At 34.3% G+C, this 20,163-nt stretch overlaps 1 protein-coding gene across 15 annotated transcripts in view; it reads left to right on the forward strand.

The window, feature by feature from the left end:
- MAGI1 (membrane associated guanylate kinase, WW and PDZ domain containing 1) overlaps positions 1-20,163 on the forward strand; it is a 544,874-nt gene that overhangs the window by 450,255 nt on the left and 74,456 nt on the right. For 7 of the 15 annotated variants that reach the window (XM_039851768.1, XM_039851769.1, XM_039851756.1 and 4 more), the window contains exons 6-10: positions 4,082-4,164; positions 8,251-8,286; positions 13,587-13,644; positions 16,148-16,302; positions 18,240-18,332. In XM_039851768.1, coding sequence (XP_039707702.1) covers positions 4,082-4,164; positions 8,251-8,286; positions 13,587-13,644; positions 16,148-16,302; positions 18,240-18,332 — 425 coding nt within the window. Of the gene's footprint in view, positions 1-4,081; positions 4,165-8,247; positions 8,287-13,586; positions 13,645-16,147; positions 16,303-18,239; positions 18,333-20,163 lie in introns of all 15 variants that reach the window. The other 8 variants (XM_039851755.1, XM_039851757.1, XM_039851759.1 and 5 more) reach the window with 2 other exon arrangements.

The raw sequence follows: 20,163 nt of genomic DNA on the forward strand, positions 1-20,163 counted from the left end.
GAAAAAGAAATCTCCAGGTCCAGATGGTTTCACTGGAGAACTGTTCAAAGAAGAATTAAATTTCTACACAATCTCTTTCTAAAAATAGAAGTGGAGGAACACTTTTCAATAATGTTTATGAACCTAATATTAACCTTATTACCAAAAAACAAACAAGGACAGTCCAAGAAGAAAGAAAACTGCACAGCAGTACCCTCATGAATATAGATGGAAAAGTCTGTAACAAAATAGTAGCTTATAGCATTCAGGAATTTATAAAAAGAATTATACACTATGACCAAGTGGGAATTATTCCAAAGATGCAAGAACTATTTTAATACTTGAAATTTTAATCAATGTAATCCACTATATTGAGACTAAAGAAGAAAAATCACATGATCATAACTGTCAATGCAGTAAAAGCTTATGACAAAATTTAGCACTTGTTCATGATAAAAATTCTCAGAAAAATGAGAATAGAGGGTAATTTTCTTGACCTAATAAAGAGCATCTACAAAAATCCTACAGCTAACATTATATCAATGGTGAAAGACAAAATATTTTTCCTGCAAGACTGGAAATAAACCAAAGATATTAGTTCTCACCATTCTTATTCAACATCATGCTGAAAGTTTGAGCCAGGATAATGTGTCAGTAAAAGGAAATAAAAGACATATGGATTGAAAAGGAAGGAATAGAATTGTCTTCTTCTTTGTAGATTATATGATTATATAGAAAATTACAAGAAATATACAAAAAAAATCCTAGAGTAAATGACTTCAGCAAGATTGCAAAATAAAAAATAAACATACAAATATCAACCATGTATCTTTTAGCAGCAGTGAACATGTGGATAATGAAATTCAAAATAAAATATTCATATTTACTTAAAACAACAACTTTGGTATAAATTTAACAAAACATGAACATGATTTTATACGTTGTAAAGTGCAAAATGCTAATGAAAGAAATTAAAATCTATATAAATGGAGAGATATACCCTATTCATGGATTGGAAGACTCAGAATTGGTACAGTAACTATGTCAGTTCTCCCCAGGTGGGTATACAGGTTTAATGCAAATCCTGTCAAAATCTCAGTGAGATTTTTTCTTAGTATGGACAAGTTTATTCTAAAGGTTATATAGAAAGGCAAAGGAACTAGAGTATAGAATAGCTAAAACAATTTTGTAAAAAAGTAAAGTCAGAATAATCAATCAAGACATTATATAGCCATAGTAAGGCTGTGTGGTATTGATGAATAAATAGATACATAGACAAGTGGAACCCAGAAACAGACCCACAAATGTGTGCAACTTATTTTCAACAAAGATGCAAAAACAATTCAGTGCAGGGAAGATAACCTTTTCAATAAAATGGTGCGGGAGGAAGTGGATAGCCAGCGGAAAATAAATTAAGCTCAACCTCACAGCTTATACAAAAAAATTAACTCAAATTAGATCATCTTAAACTTAAATGTAAAATGTAAAGCAATAATACTTTTAGGGGGAAAAAAATAGAAATTTTTGAGATCTAGGAATAGACGAGGAATTCTTAGACTTGACATCAAAAGCATGTTTCCTAATAAGAATAATAGATAAATTCAACTTCATCAAAATAAAAAACTTTTGCTTAAGAAAAGACCCTGATAATAAGATGAAAAGACAAACTATAGACTGGGAGAAATATTTATAAACCCCATATCTGCAAATGGACTTGCATCTAGTATATATAAAGAACTCTCAAAACTCAACATTGTAAAAAAAAAAAAAAAAAATCCAATTGGCAAATAAAGCTAAAGACATTTCACTGAAGCAGATATACAGATGGCAAATAAGTACCTGAAAAAATGTTCATCGGTAGCCATTACAGGAATGCAAATTGAAACTACAAACTAGCCTATTAAGATGGCTAAAATAAAAAAAAAATAGTAACACTAAATGATGGCAAAGATGCAGAAAAAGTAGATCACTAGTATGTTGCTGGTGGGTCTGTAAAGTTGTATGGCATTTTAGAAAACATTTTGACAGTTTCTTAAAAAACTAAACATGCAACTACCATACGACCTGGCAATTACACTTTTGGCAGATAAGCGAATATTTACATTCACATAAAACCTGTACATGAATGTGTAAAGTAGATTTATTCTAAATAGCCAAAAACTGAAAATAACCACTGATGTCCTTCAGTGATTAAACTGGTACATTCATGCTATGGAATACTACTCAACAATAAAAAGAATTATTGATATATGCAACAATTTCAGTGAGAATTATGCTGAATGAAAAATGACAATCTCAAAAGATTACATACTGTATGATTCCATTTATATAACATTTTGAAATGATAAAATTATAAAAATGGAGAACTAATTAATGGTAGCCAGGATTAAGAAATGGGCTTTATGGGGAAGGATTAGAAGGAAAGCATGTATGGCTATCGAAGGGCAACAGGAGGGATCCTTGAGATAACGGAAATGTTTTGGATCTTGACTGTATGGATATCGATATCCCGGAGTTGATATTGTACTGTAGTTTGCAGGATGTTACCATTGGTGATATCTGGGTAAAGGGCATGTGTAATCTCTGTGTTTTTCCTGCAAATACATGTATCTGTAATTATCTCAAAACAATAAGGTATTTTTGAAAAATTATGCACAATATTTCCTCCCAGTGATGACCATTTTTACCATCTCACTGTGTAGGAACAGCGCAGACCAAGGATTCTAGTATGAGACTGCCTGGGGTTGATTGTCAGTTCTGCCATATATGAACAGAGTGTTCTTGGACAATTTTTTCACCGATCTGTCCTCAGTTTTCTTATCCGTAAAATAGGGAGTAATCATTTTTAATACTAATAATACCCTTCTCATAGAGTTATTGTAAGAATTAAATAAATTCTACCGTATGTTAAAGAGCAGATTCTGGTAGTTGTAAGCAGACAAATAAGTAGTACTGATGTTATGACGGTACTACGTTACCTTTTTTTTTCTGTCATTCATTCGAGATGAAGCGTATATACATTTATACATTCTATTTTTCACTTAAGGCATAATTTTTTCAATATTTCATAAGATTTGAATCTAATATAAAGAACTTGGGCAATTTTTCAACATATTTGCAACCTAAGCTTCAGAGTTCTAAAAAAGAAAAAAAAAATTAGGTTTACTACCTAAACTTTAAAAAACAAATTTCTAATCTTGTTTTCATTTCTGGTTTACAGCACGAACTACCAGACTTGCAGTTCTTTGCTCTTCCAGTTTAGCTTGCATAAAGTAGAACGGTAGCTCAAGCAGAACTTTGCCCGTGGATTGATCTGCTTTGGATCAAATCTTCCAGTCATTCCTGTGACGTTTCTAAAGTGATAAGGGGCAATATTCTTGGGAATGTTTCTGCACTCTTTCAGACTGTCATGGCCCCAGTCAGTGTCTGTTGAAACACTTCATTCAGAGTTGGGCTCTACCCTCCAGAAGGCAGTTAGGTGGCATGTCTAACTTCTTTGCAAGGTTTTTCTTGGCCCAGACTCTATTTATGATAGGTAATTTTGGGTTGCCTTCACTATATCTGAAGCATAATTTAGGACACTGCAATTAATGACATGTATTAGCAGCTTTTAGCCACTTGCATGAATTGAGATAATTTCACTGTCATGAGAATTCTGATGGAATAGAATGAGTGAAATAGCAGCCTTCTTTGTGAATTCCAGCATTCAAGATTTAAGTCATAGCAAATTTAAAAGAAATTGGAGTTTGCTCTTCAGCAAATGTGAAGACTAAAATAAGTCTAGGCAACAATAGACAATACAGACAAGGGGTGTCATTTGGAACTCATTGTTCAGAAATAAAACTGGTATTGTAATTTCAGCATTCAATAATGGAATGATTATATCTTAGATAAGTAAAAGAACCTGCCTAAGAGCTTTCCTAAGCCATTTTATAATTCCAAACTCGGGCTTTCTTCTGGTTTGGGTTTGCTGTTGGAAAGTATCTTTGATTGGCCGAAGAGCAAATATTCAAGAGGGTATAATTCTTTTGTCATTGGGCTTTTTGCTTTTTTTTTTGTTTTAAAAAAAAACATATTTATTGTTTTTGTTTCTCGATTTCAGCCATAACACAAAAACAACATCTTGGTTAGACCCACGGTGCCTGAACAAGCAGCAGAAGTCTCTGGAAGAGTGTGAAGATGATGGTAAGGGGTTTGGAAGGTCTTGGTTTAAGTGAGTTGGGTGTTTGTTCACACATGCACATTTTAAAGAACTGTAGCAAGGTCAGCCAGGTTTTAACTATGAGTTTTTGAAAGATAATCCAATCTCTAGTAAATGCACTCTGATTTCCAAAAGCAGAAAGGAAATTAGTAGAATTGTTATTAAAGAATGATTTGTTTAAATATAAAGGCAGATGCATAGTAATATCTCCATTGGAAATAGAACTATACACAGAAATTATTCAAATGAAATAAAACCTCTGCCTTCAGGAACTGGAGAAAACCCTACAACGTCTCTAAGAATAGAGACTTACCTATTGGACCATAATCCTATATTATGAAAGTCTTAGAGGAAAAAATCAGTAGGTTTTCCTAAACTCCCCATGTTTCATAACTCTATTATACCCCAAGTCTTGGTGTAGGGAAAGCACATCTTGACTTTTTTAGCAATCTTTGCATAATTTAGATTATATCTTAGATACCTGAGGAGTGTCCAAGAAAGAGGCCGAGGTATTATCCTAGCCCTACTCTCCTTTTTAATCTTGAAAAAGAATCAACTGCCTATAAAAGTTACTATCTAAAAAAGTTTATTTCAAGGCTTCGAGATTTCTAATTATTTTTCTAAAATGAAAAAAAAATTTGAAACAGAACAAACGTGTTCATTTTTGGTATGCTGAAGTCTATCCGAAGTCGTATCAAAATTACTTTTTGACGTGGACGAATTAAAAGGAATATGGTTTGCTCCGCTATTCATTATTCATTGCTGGCATTTGAATTGGTATAATTATTGAATACATATTTTACTGTAAGATAGAACTTTATTAATTTATCCTATTAGGCAGAATTATATATATCTATGTGTACAAATATATACACACATACTTGAGGCTTGTTTGAAAACATGAGCCAGTAAAATATAATACTGTCAAAATTTTATACTCTAAAATTCGTCCATTATACATAGATTGAAGATTACATGAAATGAACATACAGATTCATGTTCATATTTATTTGACTGACGTCCGGTAGAAGAAATACAAATCCTTCTGACTGAGAAGGCATGACCAAGCTACTCATTTTATTGTGGTTGCTTAGTCCCATTTCTGAAGAAGGAATGGAACAGATGTGGTCAGCTGCATTCTTCTGCATGCTTAAGGAATAATGAACTGTCCTGATTATTCAAATATTCTGTTTGATATATAATACATAGTGACCAATTCAATCGTAAAACTTCATGGAACAAAATTTAAACCCTTTTTGATACCTGATGATTATGAAGGCACTTTAGGCATTTTTATTACCACAGGATCTTTAATGTCAGTATCTATTATAATTATACTGAGAATGTGTGAAAATGCCTATTATAATTTTATAGGATGTAGAAAACTCCAATACCTTGTACTGAGAAAAACTGTTAATACGCTAAAAATAGTGGGTCAAATTACTGAATGGTGTTACCAAATCTAGTAATTTTTAATTGGTAGTTTTCTTATTATTGGTGTTAATGTTATTTCTTTTGGAACAAGTATGTATGCATACCGAATGCACTTAGTTTAGTAATTATCTCTTCAACATTAGAATTCATATATTGTTTTTCGAGTAGAAATTATATGTATGTCTGTATGCCTGTATACACAGTTACAAATATGTAACAATGTAACAGATTATGCCACAATGGCAAGTATAGGTTTCCATACCTGCATTTTCTGTTGCCAGTTAACGCAAAGCTGCCTTGTGTTGTTTACATCATAACACAAAGAAGAATAACATTGTTGGTCACAACATTATTCCTGCCTTTCTGTTCTCTGTGGGTAATATGCATATGGAATGTAGCAACAGAGCATCATACTTACTGACTTACTGTAAAAATTTTATGTTTTCTGTTTCCTATCTCAAAAATGGAGAAATTAGTTTGGGATTTTGATTTTCATTATATCACTCCTTTTGCCTTTAAACTTGCCTTTGAGCTCCAGGCCAGTATTTTAATATGCCTGGTTGATCACACCAACTGTTAGTCCCAAAGAGACTTCAAACTCAATATGATTAAAACCCAACTAATGATCTTTTCCTCCAAAATCTCGTCCTCTGTGTTTCCTATCTCAATTGAGGGTAAATTCATGATACTTAGAAGACCCCTTGACCCGTTACCCATTTTTAACCATCTACTACCAGCTGAGTTCACTTTGCCTCCCAGATATCTTTGCAATCCATTCTCTATTTTCTTCATCACGTCTACCATCCTAGCCTAGGTCATGCTCATCTTCCACCCGGACTCTTGCCCATTCTCCTTCTTACACTGTACTCAGAGCAATCTTTTAAAATGTAAATGTGTTTGTGTTATCACTGACCACCCTCTCAAGCCTAATGCAATGGCTCTCTGGTCTGCTCAGATAATGCCAAGTCCTTAGCTTGCCTTTTCAAGCATTATGTGGTTTAGCCTCTACAGCTTGTCTTATTCTTGCTCCTCTCCACTCTCTGCCCTTCATCCCCACTAGTTCCTCATCAAATTGCTTGCCCATGACAGTTAGATGTATAGTTTTCTCTCCTTAGAATATTCTTAAATCCCACATCTATTTATTGAGTGCCTCCTATATGTCGTGTGTTCTGGGAACTTCAGCTTTATCAATGAACACAATAAACAAAAAGTCCTGCTCTCAGAGAGCTTAAATTCTAGTCATTTTTCACTATAAGTCTTTTTGTTAAATTTTATATATCCTTCAGATTATATTTCAGGGGCTATTCCCGTGACCTTGCCCCTAGATACGATTAGATTCCTCTAGTATATGTCTTACTCTAGAGAACTTATTACAGTTTTAATTTACTTTTTTATTTATGTGAGCTTTCGATTTGTCTTCCCACCGAAAAGGATACAGATATATCTGATTTTGCTCCTATTGTTATCTCTGTCACTTAGCATAGTGACTGGTCTCATTAAATAATTATTGAAGAAATGAATGAATGCCCCCAAAGACATTAAATAATATCCAAATTGGCATGTTCATGAAAGATTATATAAATAATATTCCTTTTTTAAGAAGCAATACTTGTATCAAAACTTATTTTTAGCAATCATATAGTTTTTAATTCAAGAGTTTCTAAAGTCAGTAGTTGATTCATTTATTCATTCATCGATTTGAGAAATGTTTAGTCCCTCTCATGTACTAAAATTACACTGGGCACTGAGCAAATTGCAGTAGTGAAAACAGGCTTGATCTCTGGTCTTGTGGAGCTTACTGTGGAGGGGTCAGTTACCTGCTCTGTAGCTGGAGAGACTTCATATATGAAATGATTTGTTGTGTGCTGTCCTGTGTTCTCTCCTATGTAATAATAAAATATTTTATTGACAGCAAGAGAAGGTCAAGAATGGAAATGATCTTGACTTGTTTTGCTCCTTGAGCTTATTGAGAACATTTCATTCCAACATTTCTGAACTGTTTGACTTAAGAAATCTTATATAATGTAAACTCTACCTCCTTTAGGGCAGCCTTTAGGCTTTGCTTCCCTAATGTACATCATCATGAAATCATTCATCTTGCTAACCCCTTTTTAAAGATATTGAAGTGTAGCTCATTTTAAAATCTGCGTCTCAATTTGACCTCGCCTCCCATTTTTTCAGGCAGCAGTATTACTTATAGATTAAGTAAGGCTTTAATTGTGAGTTTAATTGCCTCACTGATCAGAGAATTATTGAAGGATTAAAGGGACTAATATTGAAAGGTCTATCAACTTTGTGTGTTCGAAATAAGGTCTATAATAAGTGATTTTTCACTTGAGAACATTGAAACCACAAAGGTATTTGTCATCTTCTACAACCAATCAAATCCTATTTTGACATGGAAGGAAATCAGCCATTTAATTATGTTGCCAAAATCAGCTCTTACTGTTTTGTGATTTACACTGAGGTCTCAAGTTTATTAGCCAACTCGATGAAATAAGCCACAATGCAGGTAAGGACAAAATCAAGTGATTTGTTTGCTGCTATTTTTCTGAGGGGAGTTTCTTTCTTGGTGCTGGTGTCTGAATTTTTCTTTCTCTCTTTTCTGTCTCATTCCTGCTATTCCTTTGGAGAAGAAGGGGTCCACACCGAGGAGCTGGACAGTGAACTAGGTAAACCCTCCCAGCCTGCTGCTGCTGTATGACTTGCTCTGAACAGTTCTGTCTCCAGTGAATTGTTTAATCTCTCTGTTTCTTTAATTGGTGCTTCTCCAATTGTGATGTCCTTTCTGGCTTATCCATGGAAGGTCAATCTTACAACCCATGTGCCTGACTGCAGACATGATGCAGAGCTGTAATAAATTGCATCTACAAAGAAAAAGTCTGAGTGAATTGAGACTAGAACGAGAATTAGCAATTGGTGCTAGGTATTGTAATTTGAGGATTAAGAGAAAACTGAAGAGACAGATCCTTGTTGTGTCCCTTGAACTCTCTCATATAACCTATTAGCCTCATTTTTTAATTTGTTTAATGTGAGTAGTCATCTATATGGATAATACAAAAAAAGCAAAGCAAAACAAACAAAAACCTACCAGACAAAATATAAGGATCTTTATAGGAGTAACAGCAATACAATAATTTCTGAATAGTTAATGTCTTTACTATTGTGTTATTATTAAATCATTGGCCACAGGTGCATAACTGGCTTGCAAACCAGATGCCGGGTTTATATACCATTTTCCTTAGAACATATATATCAATGTAAATCAGATCCTGACTACCCTAGCTATTGTAGTTTAGAAATAATTTCCATTCGCAGGTAATGCCACACTCTTTTATCTTTGCTGTTGGAACGTATTGAATTATGTCCCCTGCTAAGTTAAATGTTTTACATTCAGTTTTGAACAGTGTTCATATTAGTTTGCATTCCATCTGATGCCTCTAGAGAAGGATAGTTGGGAAAGCACAGGTTTTAGCTAAATTGCACATGAAAGCCGTAGCCAATTGAAGAATGACCATGATATATTTTTTAAATAGAAAATTGTTTAACATCAATATGAATGGAACTGTACTGAGATTATTGAATCAGCCTAGCATTTTTAAGATTGCCTTAAGAACTGAAAATATAACTATTTAATACAGATTATTTTCATTCAATTTTGTTTTTGTTATATAGATAGAGATAATCATGGTTGACTAGAGTTATGATATAATAGAATTTAGCTCTGTTTTTCTTAATGTTTGGAGCATATTCTGTTGTAATGGATGGATATGCCAGCAATGGTGGGTAACTATTGGTAGACTTATTTTAAACATGTTTAATAAGTTGTCCTTGTGGTCATTGTGGTAGAAGTAACTTGTGATTCAATCTATGTAATATAACAATCTGAAAGTAATTTTTTTTTAAAAATGTATCAGTCTACTGTTATTAGATTAATTGAAAAAGACAGAACTAGGTTTCCCAGACATAAAATGAGTACCTTAATCATTTGTTGAGCCACTTTAAACCACTCTTGATACCTAACTAATATCTGTGAACTACTGCTGTCTGTAGGCAGCTGGTAGAGATAATATAACTGTGTTCAGGAGCACACATTTATTTACTTCTATGGAAATTTGAATGTTGAAGTTTTTAGGAAAGAAATGTCTGTTTTCTTTTTTCTCATGTAACTGTAATATTATGGAAACTTTCCCATGCTGTTATGGACTCTAAAAATGTTTTAATGAGTGCATAATATCCCTTCTCGTGGTCATAGCCACAATTCTGGGAGGTGGCTGGTGAATTGGAGGAGCTATGTCTGGGGTCAGAATAGGCTGCCTGGCCTCACATTCGGGCTCCTCCACTTTTTGGCTTTATGAACTTGGGTGAGTCATTCACCTTCACTTAGCTTCCCTTTCCTTATCTGTAGAAAGGGACTGAAAGAGGAGCTCCCAAGGTGCTTGTTGAGGAGACTTAGTTAGAATGTACCTTAATATTTATCCCTGTGATCAGCTCATATTGTTTTACCAGTTTTATCATTTATTCATTCGTTCATTCATTCATTCATTCATTCTCTTGTTGGACTTTTCAGTACTTCTTTATGGTATGTTCTGCCTTTAATATGGAGCAGAAGAGGAACATGTATACTATAGAAATGGCCCAAATGTGTCCTTGTAGGTAGAGTAGAGATAGGACTCTTTATTTTTGCCTGCATATGTCCACTGTTTAAAGAGTGGTGTACATACATGTTTATACACACACACACACACATACACACACACACAGTTTTCTTTTGCATTCATTCCAGATTCTTTTGACAAGTTCATTGCCCATTTTCATAATTAGAGGGTCCTAATTTCAAACATTAGGAACTCTCAGGTTTTTCAGTGAACAATACAATTCCAGATGTGATAAGGAAACCTTTTCTATAAAATGCCTCTGAAAAGGGGCTGTCGGCATGGGTGTTGGGCACAGGTCATTTGATTACAGAGTTGTCGTTTCTGAACTCTGTTGTTTGAGCTGGGTCAGTGACTCTATTATGCACTTCTGGGTTGCAGAATTCATCACATCCTCTGTAGTCTTCTTCCCAGAACTGAAAAGCACTCGCAGTATCTTCTTTTGGAATTATGGGTTATTCATGTGCTGAAACAAACTAAGAGAGGTAGAGACAAGAAAATGAGGTCTCTTGCCAACCAAAACTAAGTTACAGTTTTGAAATTTATCCCTGATTATGGACACGACTTTCAATCTGTGTGCTGACAAATCCCTTTTGAAAAGAATTTAGAACATTTGTCTGCAGCACATTTGCTTCTGTGGTGACAATCAGTATAGTATGAGATTTTCACAGACAAGAATAGCAAGCAAACAGACCATACAAATCTGTCCTACTCCTTTTGTGCTTTCCTAGAACAGTTGCTTTTTTTTGAGCCTATGTGCTAGCCGAGTGCTGTGCATCCTCATTTACAAGCATCCTCATTTAATCTGCAGTTGACCTTTGGGGTAAATCCTAGAGAAGGATGTGATTCCAAGATGTTAAGAAACTAACCCAACTCCAGACATATGAGGTGGTAGAGTTAAGGTTCGATTCTAGATCTGGGCAACCCCCAAAGAGTCTTAGCTGCCTGAAATCTCTGTGACAGGTTATATAGCCTGTTTTGAAGTCTGACGGTTATTAAACAAGGCGGAAGGGGGAGGAGGGATTATGTGTCTCTTTAGGCATCTTCATAGTATTTAGCAAAAAAAGAAATGTAATGTCATCTTTTTCTGAGCTTCAATATTTTCTGCCATTTTCAGTTATTTAGATTGAAATAGCAAATTCGAGGACAGACATCTTTTTTTTAAATTGATGATCCATTTCTATTTTAAGCATTAGGAGACTAATTCCTATTATTAAATTAATCACTTTGAAATTGAGAAATCTGTCTTTTCAATTTTAAATGTTTCAGGTTGAAAAACTGAAAAATTTTTGCAATTTGCTAATCTGATCCAGAAGATGTGTTTATATTTACAAATGTTCAGATGCACTGGTTGACCAACCTCATTCTTTGCTGACTGCATGGCAGGACCAAGTCAGAAGCGCCTTCTTTTCTTGTCTTGCGCCCTTCTCGGGCCTCCACCAAAGCACCTACCATGAGGTGTTTGAATAGTCCGCTCAGATGGTGCAATTGCAATTATCTTTGCGTCCTGGTGCCTGGCACAATCTCAGGGAGACAATAGGCACTCAATTAATGTTTGACAAGTTAATAATAGAATGAATTGAATTCTTAAAGTTTTCTCTATATTATCTAAAGATAATAGGGCCAAACGTTTAAGATTGCAGATTTTGAAAAGAGATTTGGTTCATTAAACATGATGTGGTCCCCTTACACTCACCAGTTTTTCTGCCCCATGCCAGAACAAATATATGACTATGCACCAATTTGCATTTTTTTAAATCTTCGATTTCCCAACTCTTTGGAAATATTTTTCTGGTTCATTTTAATTTAAATGGTAATTTCCAGCTTCGTAAGGGGAAACCATTTCTCTGGCATTTGATTTGCATTCGTTCTCAAGACTCTGCGTATAAAAATACCAAGTTGTATCAACATCTGCAAAGTGGACCTGTCTTGCGTTTTAGTAGCTTATGTCTCCCAGAATTCAGAGACTTCTTTAAAACCCGCTAAGTGGGTTTCTTTTTTTTTTTTAATGAAAATAAAGGAAGAAAACTTTGTTTCTTGTTCACAAATGTACATGGAGCAAAATCTATGAAATAAATGTGTCTTGATGTCCCCCCCAAATGTGAACAATAAATAAGCATTAAACAATTAGCCTTTGCGTGGGTACACGCGTATGACTCCATATTAGTATGAAACTATTTGAGGCATATGTAAACCCTACGCCCTGATGAAACATTCACTATTTGAAAATATTGACCACATGATTCCTTGAATTAAAAAAAAACAAAAAATTCTAGTATTTCAGAGTAAGCGATATTTGTAATATATTTCATTTAAGTTGGTCTTAATAGCTGCTTGCAGGAATAACAATTCACTTTCGAGTACTGTATTATACAATCTTCCTTTAATTACGTCTGTATCTGGGTGGCTTTGAAATTTAAATTGATTGATTATTCTCTTCCTGAAAGAATTGTTTAATGACACAAAACATAGCTGCTTCTTTTACCAGGTCAAATTGCCTAGTGCAATGGGTTTTTTCACAATAGATCCTTACTGTAACAGAACTCACTGTTACTTAGTTAATAAAGTTCCAACCTTTGATAGGAAACCTTACAAAGTCAAGTTTAGTAGAGTACAGTTGAGTTTTCAAAAAGGCACATATATTCCCCAATCCCATTTTACCATCACATTTAAGGGAATAAATTCTAGTGAGTTCGTGGAGAGCAGGACCTGTGTTTCTGCTTTCATAGGCAAACTGCTGGTGAAGATGCGTGTGTTTAAATATAGCAATTGGGTGACAGATGTGTGCAATTCAAAAACCCAACCTCGTGGGTATTTTTACTTACTGAATAACATTTTAATTAGGGACAAGGAGAAAATAAGATGTAAATTTTATTTCATTCCAGGAAGAGCAAAAAGAGTACTATTGTATTGAAAATGAAAAGAAACATTTAATTTTACTCAAATTTGTTTTTGTGGTAAGGTAGTCTAGAAGTAAAATGAGAAAACTATAAATACTTAGAAACTAGACATCAAGGCAAATTTTAACTATATTTTTATTAAAATATAATTGAATAGTTGATTTAGAATGGCACCCAGGACTTCATTTTATTGGTTCATTTGCTTGTGTAATGTGTCAGTAAAGAATTGTTCTTCATATAGAAAAATACAGTGATAAAATAAAAATAATGCTTGCTTTTCTCTTAGGATACACAGTTTTAATTGGATTTAAGGCATTTGTATGAGTCTTTCTCTTTTTGCCTAACTTGTTAAAAATCCCCAGGTTCTTTAAGAACGTGCTCTTCTTGTTCTAAATGTTCCTTTATTTTATTTTTCAGAACTGCCTGCTGGTTGGGAAAAGATTGAAGACCCTGTCTATGGTATCTACTATGTAGAGTAAGTGCCTAATCCACACTTTAGTTTGTACCTTCTGTAATTATGCATATTTATGCTGAACAGAGTTTGACATCATTATACTGTATAAACTAAATAATAATAACTTAATTTTATAATGAAAAAATATATGTATATTTTAATGAATGAGAAAATATTCAGCAAATAACAAGACAGCAAATTATGTTATGAAATTCACGAGGGCCAGAATTGTGTCTTTTGTTTACCACCCTATAACCAAGGCCCAAATCATCCTGGTGTATGGCAGGTACTTAATAAGTATTAGTTGAATGAATGAATGAATGAATGAATGTACTTAATAAGTATTAATTGAATGAATGAATGAATGAAAGAATGAACGAGAAAGGCACAGATTCAGTAGACCAAATAAATAGGAGTTATCTTTAGGAGAAGAACCTGTTTGTCTACTTTTTGCCCTGCTGAGGTCAGACTTTATTCATTCAGACTTTCTAAAAGGGTCAGACAGATCTTAATATTGTATGAAACTTTGTCAAGATTAAGAAGGAAATTGAGAACTAGCTAACGTGCAAGATCTTGTGTGCATCTTTGCCTCTCCCTTGCCTGAGGACATACAGATGGCTCTTGTTTTCCATTTTTAATAGTCTCAAACCCTCATCATAACCTCTTTACTAGGTGCCTCAGTCAAGCATTAGAAATACACTTTGTGCTTTCATCAAACCCATCAATTGGTAGAATGATACCAAAATAAAAGAAACCCAAGCTATTAAACATTGAATAAATATGCTAAATATGCTTTATATCATTTCTTCTGAGAAAGATGAGAAATAACTAATAAAAGATTCTTTGAAAGAAACAAATGCCATATAAATGTTCTGTCGTTATGAATTCTAGCTGCCACAGTGAAGATAACTGGCAAGCTTTCTGCACCTCACGCTGCTGGCAATGAAAAGTCATTTGTATAAAACCCCGGTGATAAGAACATATGATGCAAAAATGTAAGGTTGTAAAATGCTCAGCATCTTACTGTAAAAACATGAGTTTCATATAGCAAGTTTCTTTTGCCATGACATTGCCACCTCTTTACCTAACAAGAAGGATTGGTGATTTGGGGCATCAGAAAGGCCAGCTCAGTTGTTTCTCTGACCTTCATAAAATAAAGTTCTTATATGTGCCCTGTAGATCATCTTTTTCACAGATGTACAATGGTGTTCTTGCCTATTTGGGGCTCATTTTGAGTTTTCCCTCAACTAATTTGTGTATTAAGAGAAAAGGAATAGGTAACAACTTTGATAGATGAAGAAACTTATTTGAGGGGCTAGTTGTTGTCTTCCTATACATTTCTCCTCTCTGTGTCTTTTAAGATCCACGCGCCTGTTCATGTTAGACTATTTCTTAGCATGAAATTGCCTACAAGAATTAGGAAATAAACCAGTAGTCCTGCAATAGGAAATAAGGGTAATTGGTCTATCTACCCTATTCGACATGCTTGCCTTTAAAACTTAAAACCTGGCTTTAAAAAGTATTTCAACTCTAAACAATCACATAATAAGTATGTTCCCAAACTTCTAGTGAAGTATGATTTTGTTTATGCTTTTGTGTGTTTATATAACATGTGTATGTACATACACATAAATAAGGCCATGGCAAAGAAAACGTATGTGTGTGTGTGTGTGTCTATGTATGTATGTATGTATGTATGTATGTATGTATGTATGTATGTATACATGTGTATATGAGTATGGGGAGGGGGTGTTTATTTTGCCATGGCATTTTTAGTTTCATAGCCATCTGAAGTATCCGAGTCTTTGTCACTTTGAATACATTACGTTGCTTAGGTTAGCTGTATTTGGAGTCTATTTGCCTAAGGTTTATACTTTTAATCCTGACTCCATGTCTGTTGATCAGAATAGTTGACAGATGTAGGTAGATTCCTTCTTTTAACTTTATTGTGTGGGTGAATGCTTCCGTGAACTCTATCATAGAAAGTTACACAGCAGTTCTGGCATTATATGTTACAGACAACGTCACTTCTCCACTTTAATCTCATTTTTTTAATACTTCTATAATCTATTTCTTGTTGAATTAAAGCAACTTGACTTATCAGGTGATTCCTTGAACATTTGGGAGTCGTGGGATTTGAATGCAGACAGACCTGAGCTTGCATGCCTCTTTACTGTTTACTAACTATGTTGTGTTAGGTGAGTTATTAACTGTTCAGGAATTTGCTTTTTTTTACAATCCATAAAATATAAATAAAAATAGGACCTAACTCCTGGCATTTATTGAAGATTTTAAAATAAAATGCATGTAAAACTTACAGCACAATGCTTGGTACATGTAAGTAGTAAGTGTTGGAAACTATCCACTTTTATTTCCTCTTCCTAATTGCACATTTTGACACAAGATGGTCAACATCTCAGACCACCTGCTTTGCTCAGTTCTAATCACAGGACTTGGCCTGACTGGCATTTTGCTTGTGAGATGAAATGTTTCCCAACTGAATCTTTTCTGCCTTCTGTTCCAGCCACATCAACAGGAAAACACAATATGAGAACCCAGTTCTAGAAGCCAAACGGAAGAAGCAGATTGAGCAGCAGCAGCAGCAACAGCAGCAGCAACCACAACAACAGCCACAGCAGCAGCAGCAGCAGCAGCAGCAGCAGCCACAGCAGCAAGAAGGTTGGCTTTCTCTTGATCTGTGGGCTGAGGAGCTCAGGGTGAAGCCTGGGCGCCAACACCCCCACGTGGTCAGAACTGGCCTTGAATAATCATGTCCTGCCATCCTGAGGACTTGATGTCCTGGTGGAAGGAATACAGAGCTGCTAGAGTTCCCTGCCCTGCAACCCAGACAGCTCAGATGGGGGACCCAAATCAAAGGCAACCAAATCTCAAATGTAGAAAGGAAAGCTGTCTTTAGGATTGGAGACCTTTCTGATGGTGAAAGAATTTCCTTGCCCCAGCAGCATTCGCACACCAACTGCTGTCTAAATCTAAACCACTTTTAGCACTTTAAGAAGAATTACCGGATATGAAACTTTTAATTTTAAGAACATTGCATGTGTGCATCACAGAAAGCTGATAATTTGAGTGCTTTTTAAAAACTAAGTTAATTCATGCTTTTTGTAGTGTAGAACATTAAATTCTCCCCCACTCGCTCCAGACCCATTCTCAACAGAAATTTTCTAGGAATGTACAAATATCCATATTTTAACAAAAATCATAATTTATATATATAAGTTTTGTGACTCATTTTTCTCACATAAATATATTTCTTGTACATAATTCAGTTGGTTAATATAGATTTATCTTATAATTTTTAATAGCTGCATAATATTTCATTTTATGAATGTTTCTACTTAGCCATCTGTTGATTAATAGATGCTTAGGTTTTTCCCAGTTTTCACTGAATACTTATAAAAAAGATAGGCTAATACACTCTCAATATAATATTTGATATCAAATATATGAGTGTCAAATATAGCACTTACAATATAATATTGAATATCATAAATATAGACCGTAGCATGGAAGGCAAACTTTTTCTGGGCAGATAGTAAATTTTGTGGGCTTTATTGTTCGTACAGTCTCTGTTACAACTACTCATCTCTGCCCTTGTAGTATGAAAACAGCTATAGACAATATGTGAACAAATGAGCATGCAGTGTTCCAATTCAACATGATCTATGGACACTGAAATTTAAACTTCATGTAATTTTCATGTGTTGTAAAATACTCTTTTTTATTTTTTTTTTCCAATCATTCAAAAATGTAAAAACCATTTTTGGCTCAAGTTGTATAACACAGGCGTTGGGCCCAATTTTGGCCTTTTGACCATAATTTGCCAACCACTTCCATAGACTCTATGTGGGGCGGGTGTGTTTGTGTGTGTTTGTGTGTGTTCACTTATTGAAAAGTTCTCCTTTCTACCTTAATCTATTTTTTTATTTTAAAAAATGTTTTTTTTAATATTTTTTTCTGAGCTGGTGAAACTTGATATCGCAGTTTGGAGAATGAGACTATACAACTGAATATGTATGTGCAATTGAATATGTTAATTGAGCTGGAAAGGAATCTAGGGTAAATATCAAGGGTTACTCACTGTGAGTTATTTCTGGGCTTCCAAGGGAAATACAACTATAGTGAGGACCCAGGATTATTGGTAATGGGTCCCGTGTGGAGTTCAGAGATGATAGGAGGTAATATCTTAGCAAACTGCTGAAATGCAACTTCACTACTTCAGACAAGCAGGCTTAGCAGTCCAACACATGCTCAATTACATTTGAGAAGCGTCTCCCTTGTTGGGCTGTCTTTAGTTGACTCTGTCTTTCTCGATGTTACTTGGTTTCACTTTTGACTCTCTAGCCAGAGATTACTAAATATTTATTGGATATATCACAATATTTTTTTCCCTAAAGGTCTTAGAAAAGTGACAGAGACAGAGAGAGATACCTTGATATTCTTAACCTAGAGTGAGGTCAAATACCAATTTCTTTTTAAGGTCTTTGCCTCTGGTTTTATTGGTTTGTGTAATTTTATAATTAAGAAGGTGAATCCAAAGTAAATTGACCATCCATTTGAAGGGAAAACCAGTAAACCATTTCTTCTCTTTCATGTAGAATGGACGGAAGACCATTCATCGCTTGTGCCTCCTGTTATTCCTAACCACCCCGCAAGCAATCCAGAGCCGGCCAGAGAAGCTTCACTTCAGGGTAAAGTATTTTTATAATTGCATCATAATTTTAGCTCAAAAATTTAATTTTAAGGATATTTTAAGAAGTTGAATTTTGTAACTCCCAGCTCATTCCTTCAATAGCAAAAACCATAATGATTGAAACTTTAAATGTATTGTTAATCAAAATTGTCAAAAAAATTAGAAACTTTTCTGTATGAATTTCTTCAGCTATTTGTAATGCTCTAAAAGTAATGACTACTTGTTATTAAGGATCGATTAAACCAGGGTTTATCAACCTCAGTACAATTGACATTTTGGGTCAGATAATTCCTTGTTATGGGGGCTGTGTTATATATACACATTGTAGGATGTTTAGCAGCATCCCTGACCTCTGCCCATAAGGTACCAGTAGCGCCCCTTCCCCTGTTATGACAAAAAGTGCCCCTGGGGGTCAAAAATATCCCAGAGTTGTGAACCACCAATTTAGAGACCACAGATATTTATTATTGTGCTAAATAAAATAAATTGAAAACTTGGCATTAGGTATTTTAAGATTCTAGTCAACATATTTGCTTTTAACTATAATTTTCCTATAAAAGTAAAATGGTTTGATATTATTGTTTTACATTCTCATCTCCTGTTCTTACTGCACTTCTGGCATTAATGCATGTTTTACAGCATTTCATTGGGTCTCACTTATTTACATTCACAAATAGTTATGAGCCCCCTAGAGAGGCTAATTTTTGAAAATTGAAAGCTCCAGAATCTTGCTATTTTCAGGCCTCATTACTTTTAAATGATAGAAAAGATTTTTTTTGCTGTTTATTTGTTTAGGTTTTTTTTTTCTTTTAAATAAGAAAAAGAGAACAAGCATCATATTTGATGGCGTTGAGGAATGTGGTGCAGAACTATTAATATGCCTATAAAATTTGTCTTCCTTTTCATTTTAAAAGAGATAATAGTTGTATTAGATATAAAAAGATGAGTAGAATAAGTATTTTCTCTAATTTGATTCCCCTATTATCATTTTCAAAAGAAAGAAGTTGTTTCCCTGCTAGCTGATATTGTCATGAGATTAGTATTAATATCAGTTTATGTAAAATAATTTCTGCTGGCTTGGATAAACTTTTTTATGGTGATAATGGCTTTAACAAAGATAGAACATGGTGGATAATAACATATTCATTAGTATCAACATGATTGTGGCCTCCCCTGTATTTTTTAAGTATAAAAGTCCTTCTGCAGCCTCATATTGTCTTATTTCCCCCTCTCCTGATGTTGGCTACACTAACTTTTCAGTTCCTTGAATCTCTTTTCAGTTCCTGGAACCAGCAAACCTTCGACCATGTCAGATCCTTTGCATATGCTGTTCACTCTGTTCACAGTTGTCTTTTCCTCCTACTGTTTGCTTTGCTAACTCCTTTTCATCTCAGGTCATTGTCAGGTTCCCATGTTATATTCAGTTTTTCCATCTTATTCTTTTCATTTATAGAATTAACATTTTATAATTAGTGCTTGTATATGTTCAATTTTTTAATAGTTTCCTTTTTACTTTAAATCTCACAGAGGCAGGAGAAAAAATATATATATATATATATTTACTGTAGGATACTCCAAACAAGATAATATCCCTTTGCTACCTAGTTTCTGCTGAAATTTATTATGGAGTGAAACAATATACACATACGTACATATATATATATATATATACATATATGATAAGTAGAACAGCTTCCTTAAAGAATTGTCTTAGAGATTAAAATTAAAGCTTTAAAGGTTCAGATTCTGGGTTGCAAATGCTTAGTGCACCATCTCAGGAAAGGGTCAGATGGTATGTGTCTGTGTTGGGAGCATCATCTCAGATTCCT

The sequence above is a fragment of the Pteropus medius genome, unplaced genomic scaffold (genome assembly GCF_902729225.1).
Source record: "Pteropus medius unplaced genomic scaffold, Ma_sr-lr_union100, whole genome shotgun sequence".
Lineage (NCBI taxonomy): Eukaryota > Metazoa > Chordata > Mammalia > Chiroptera > Pteropodidae > Pteropus > Pteropus medius.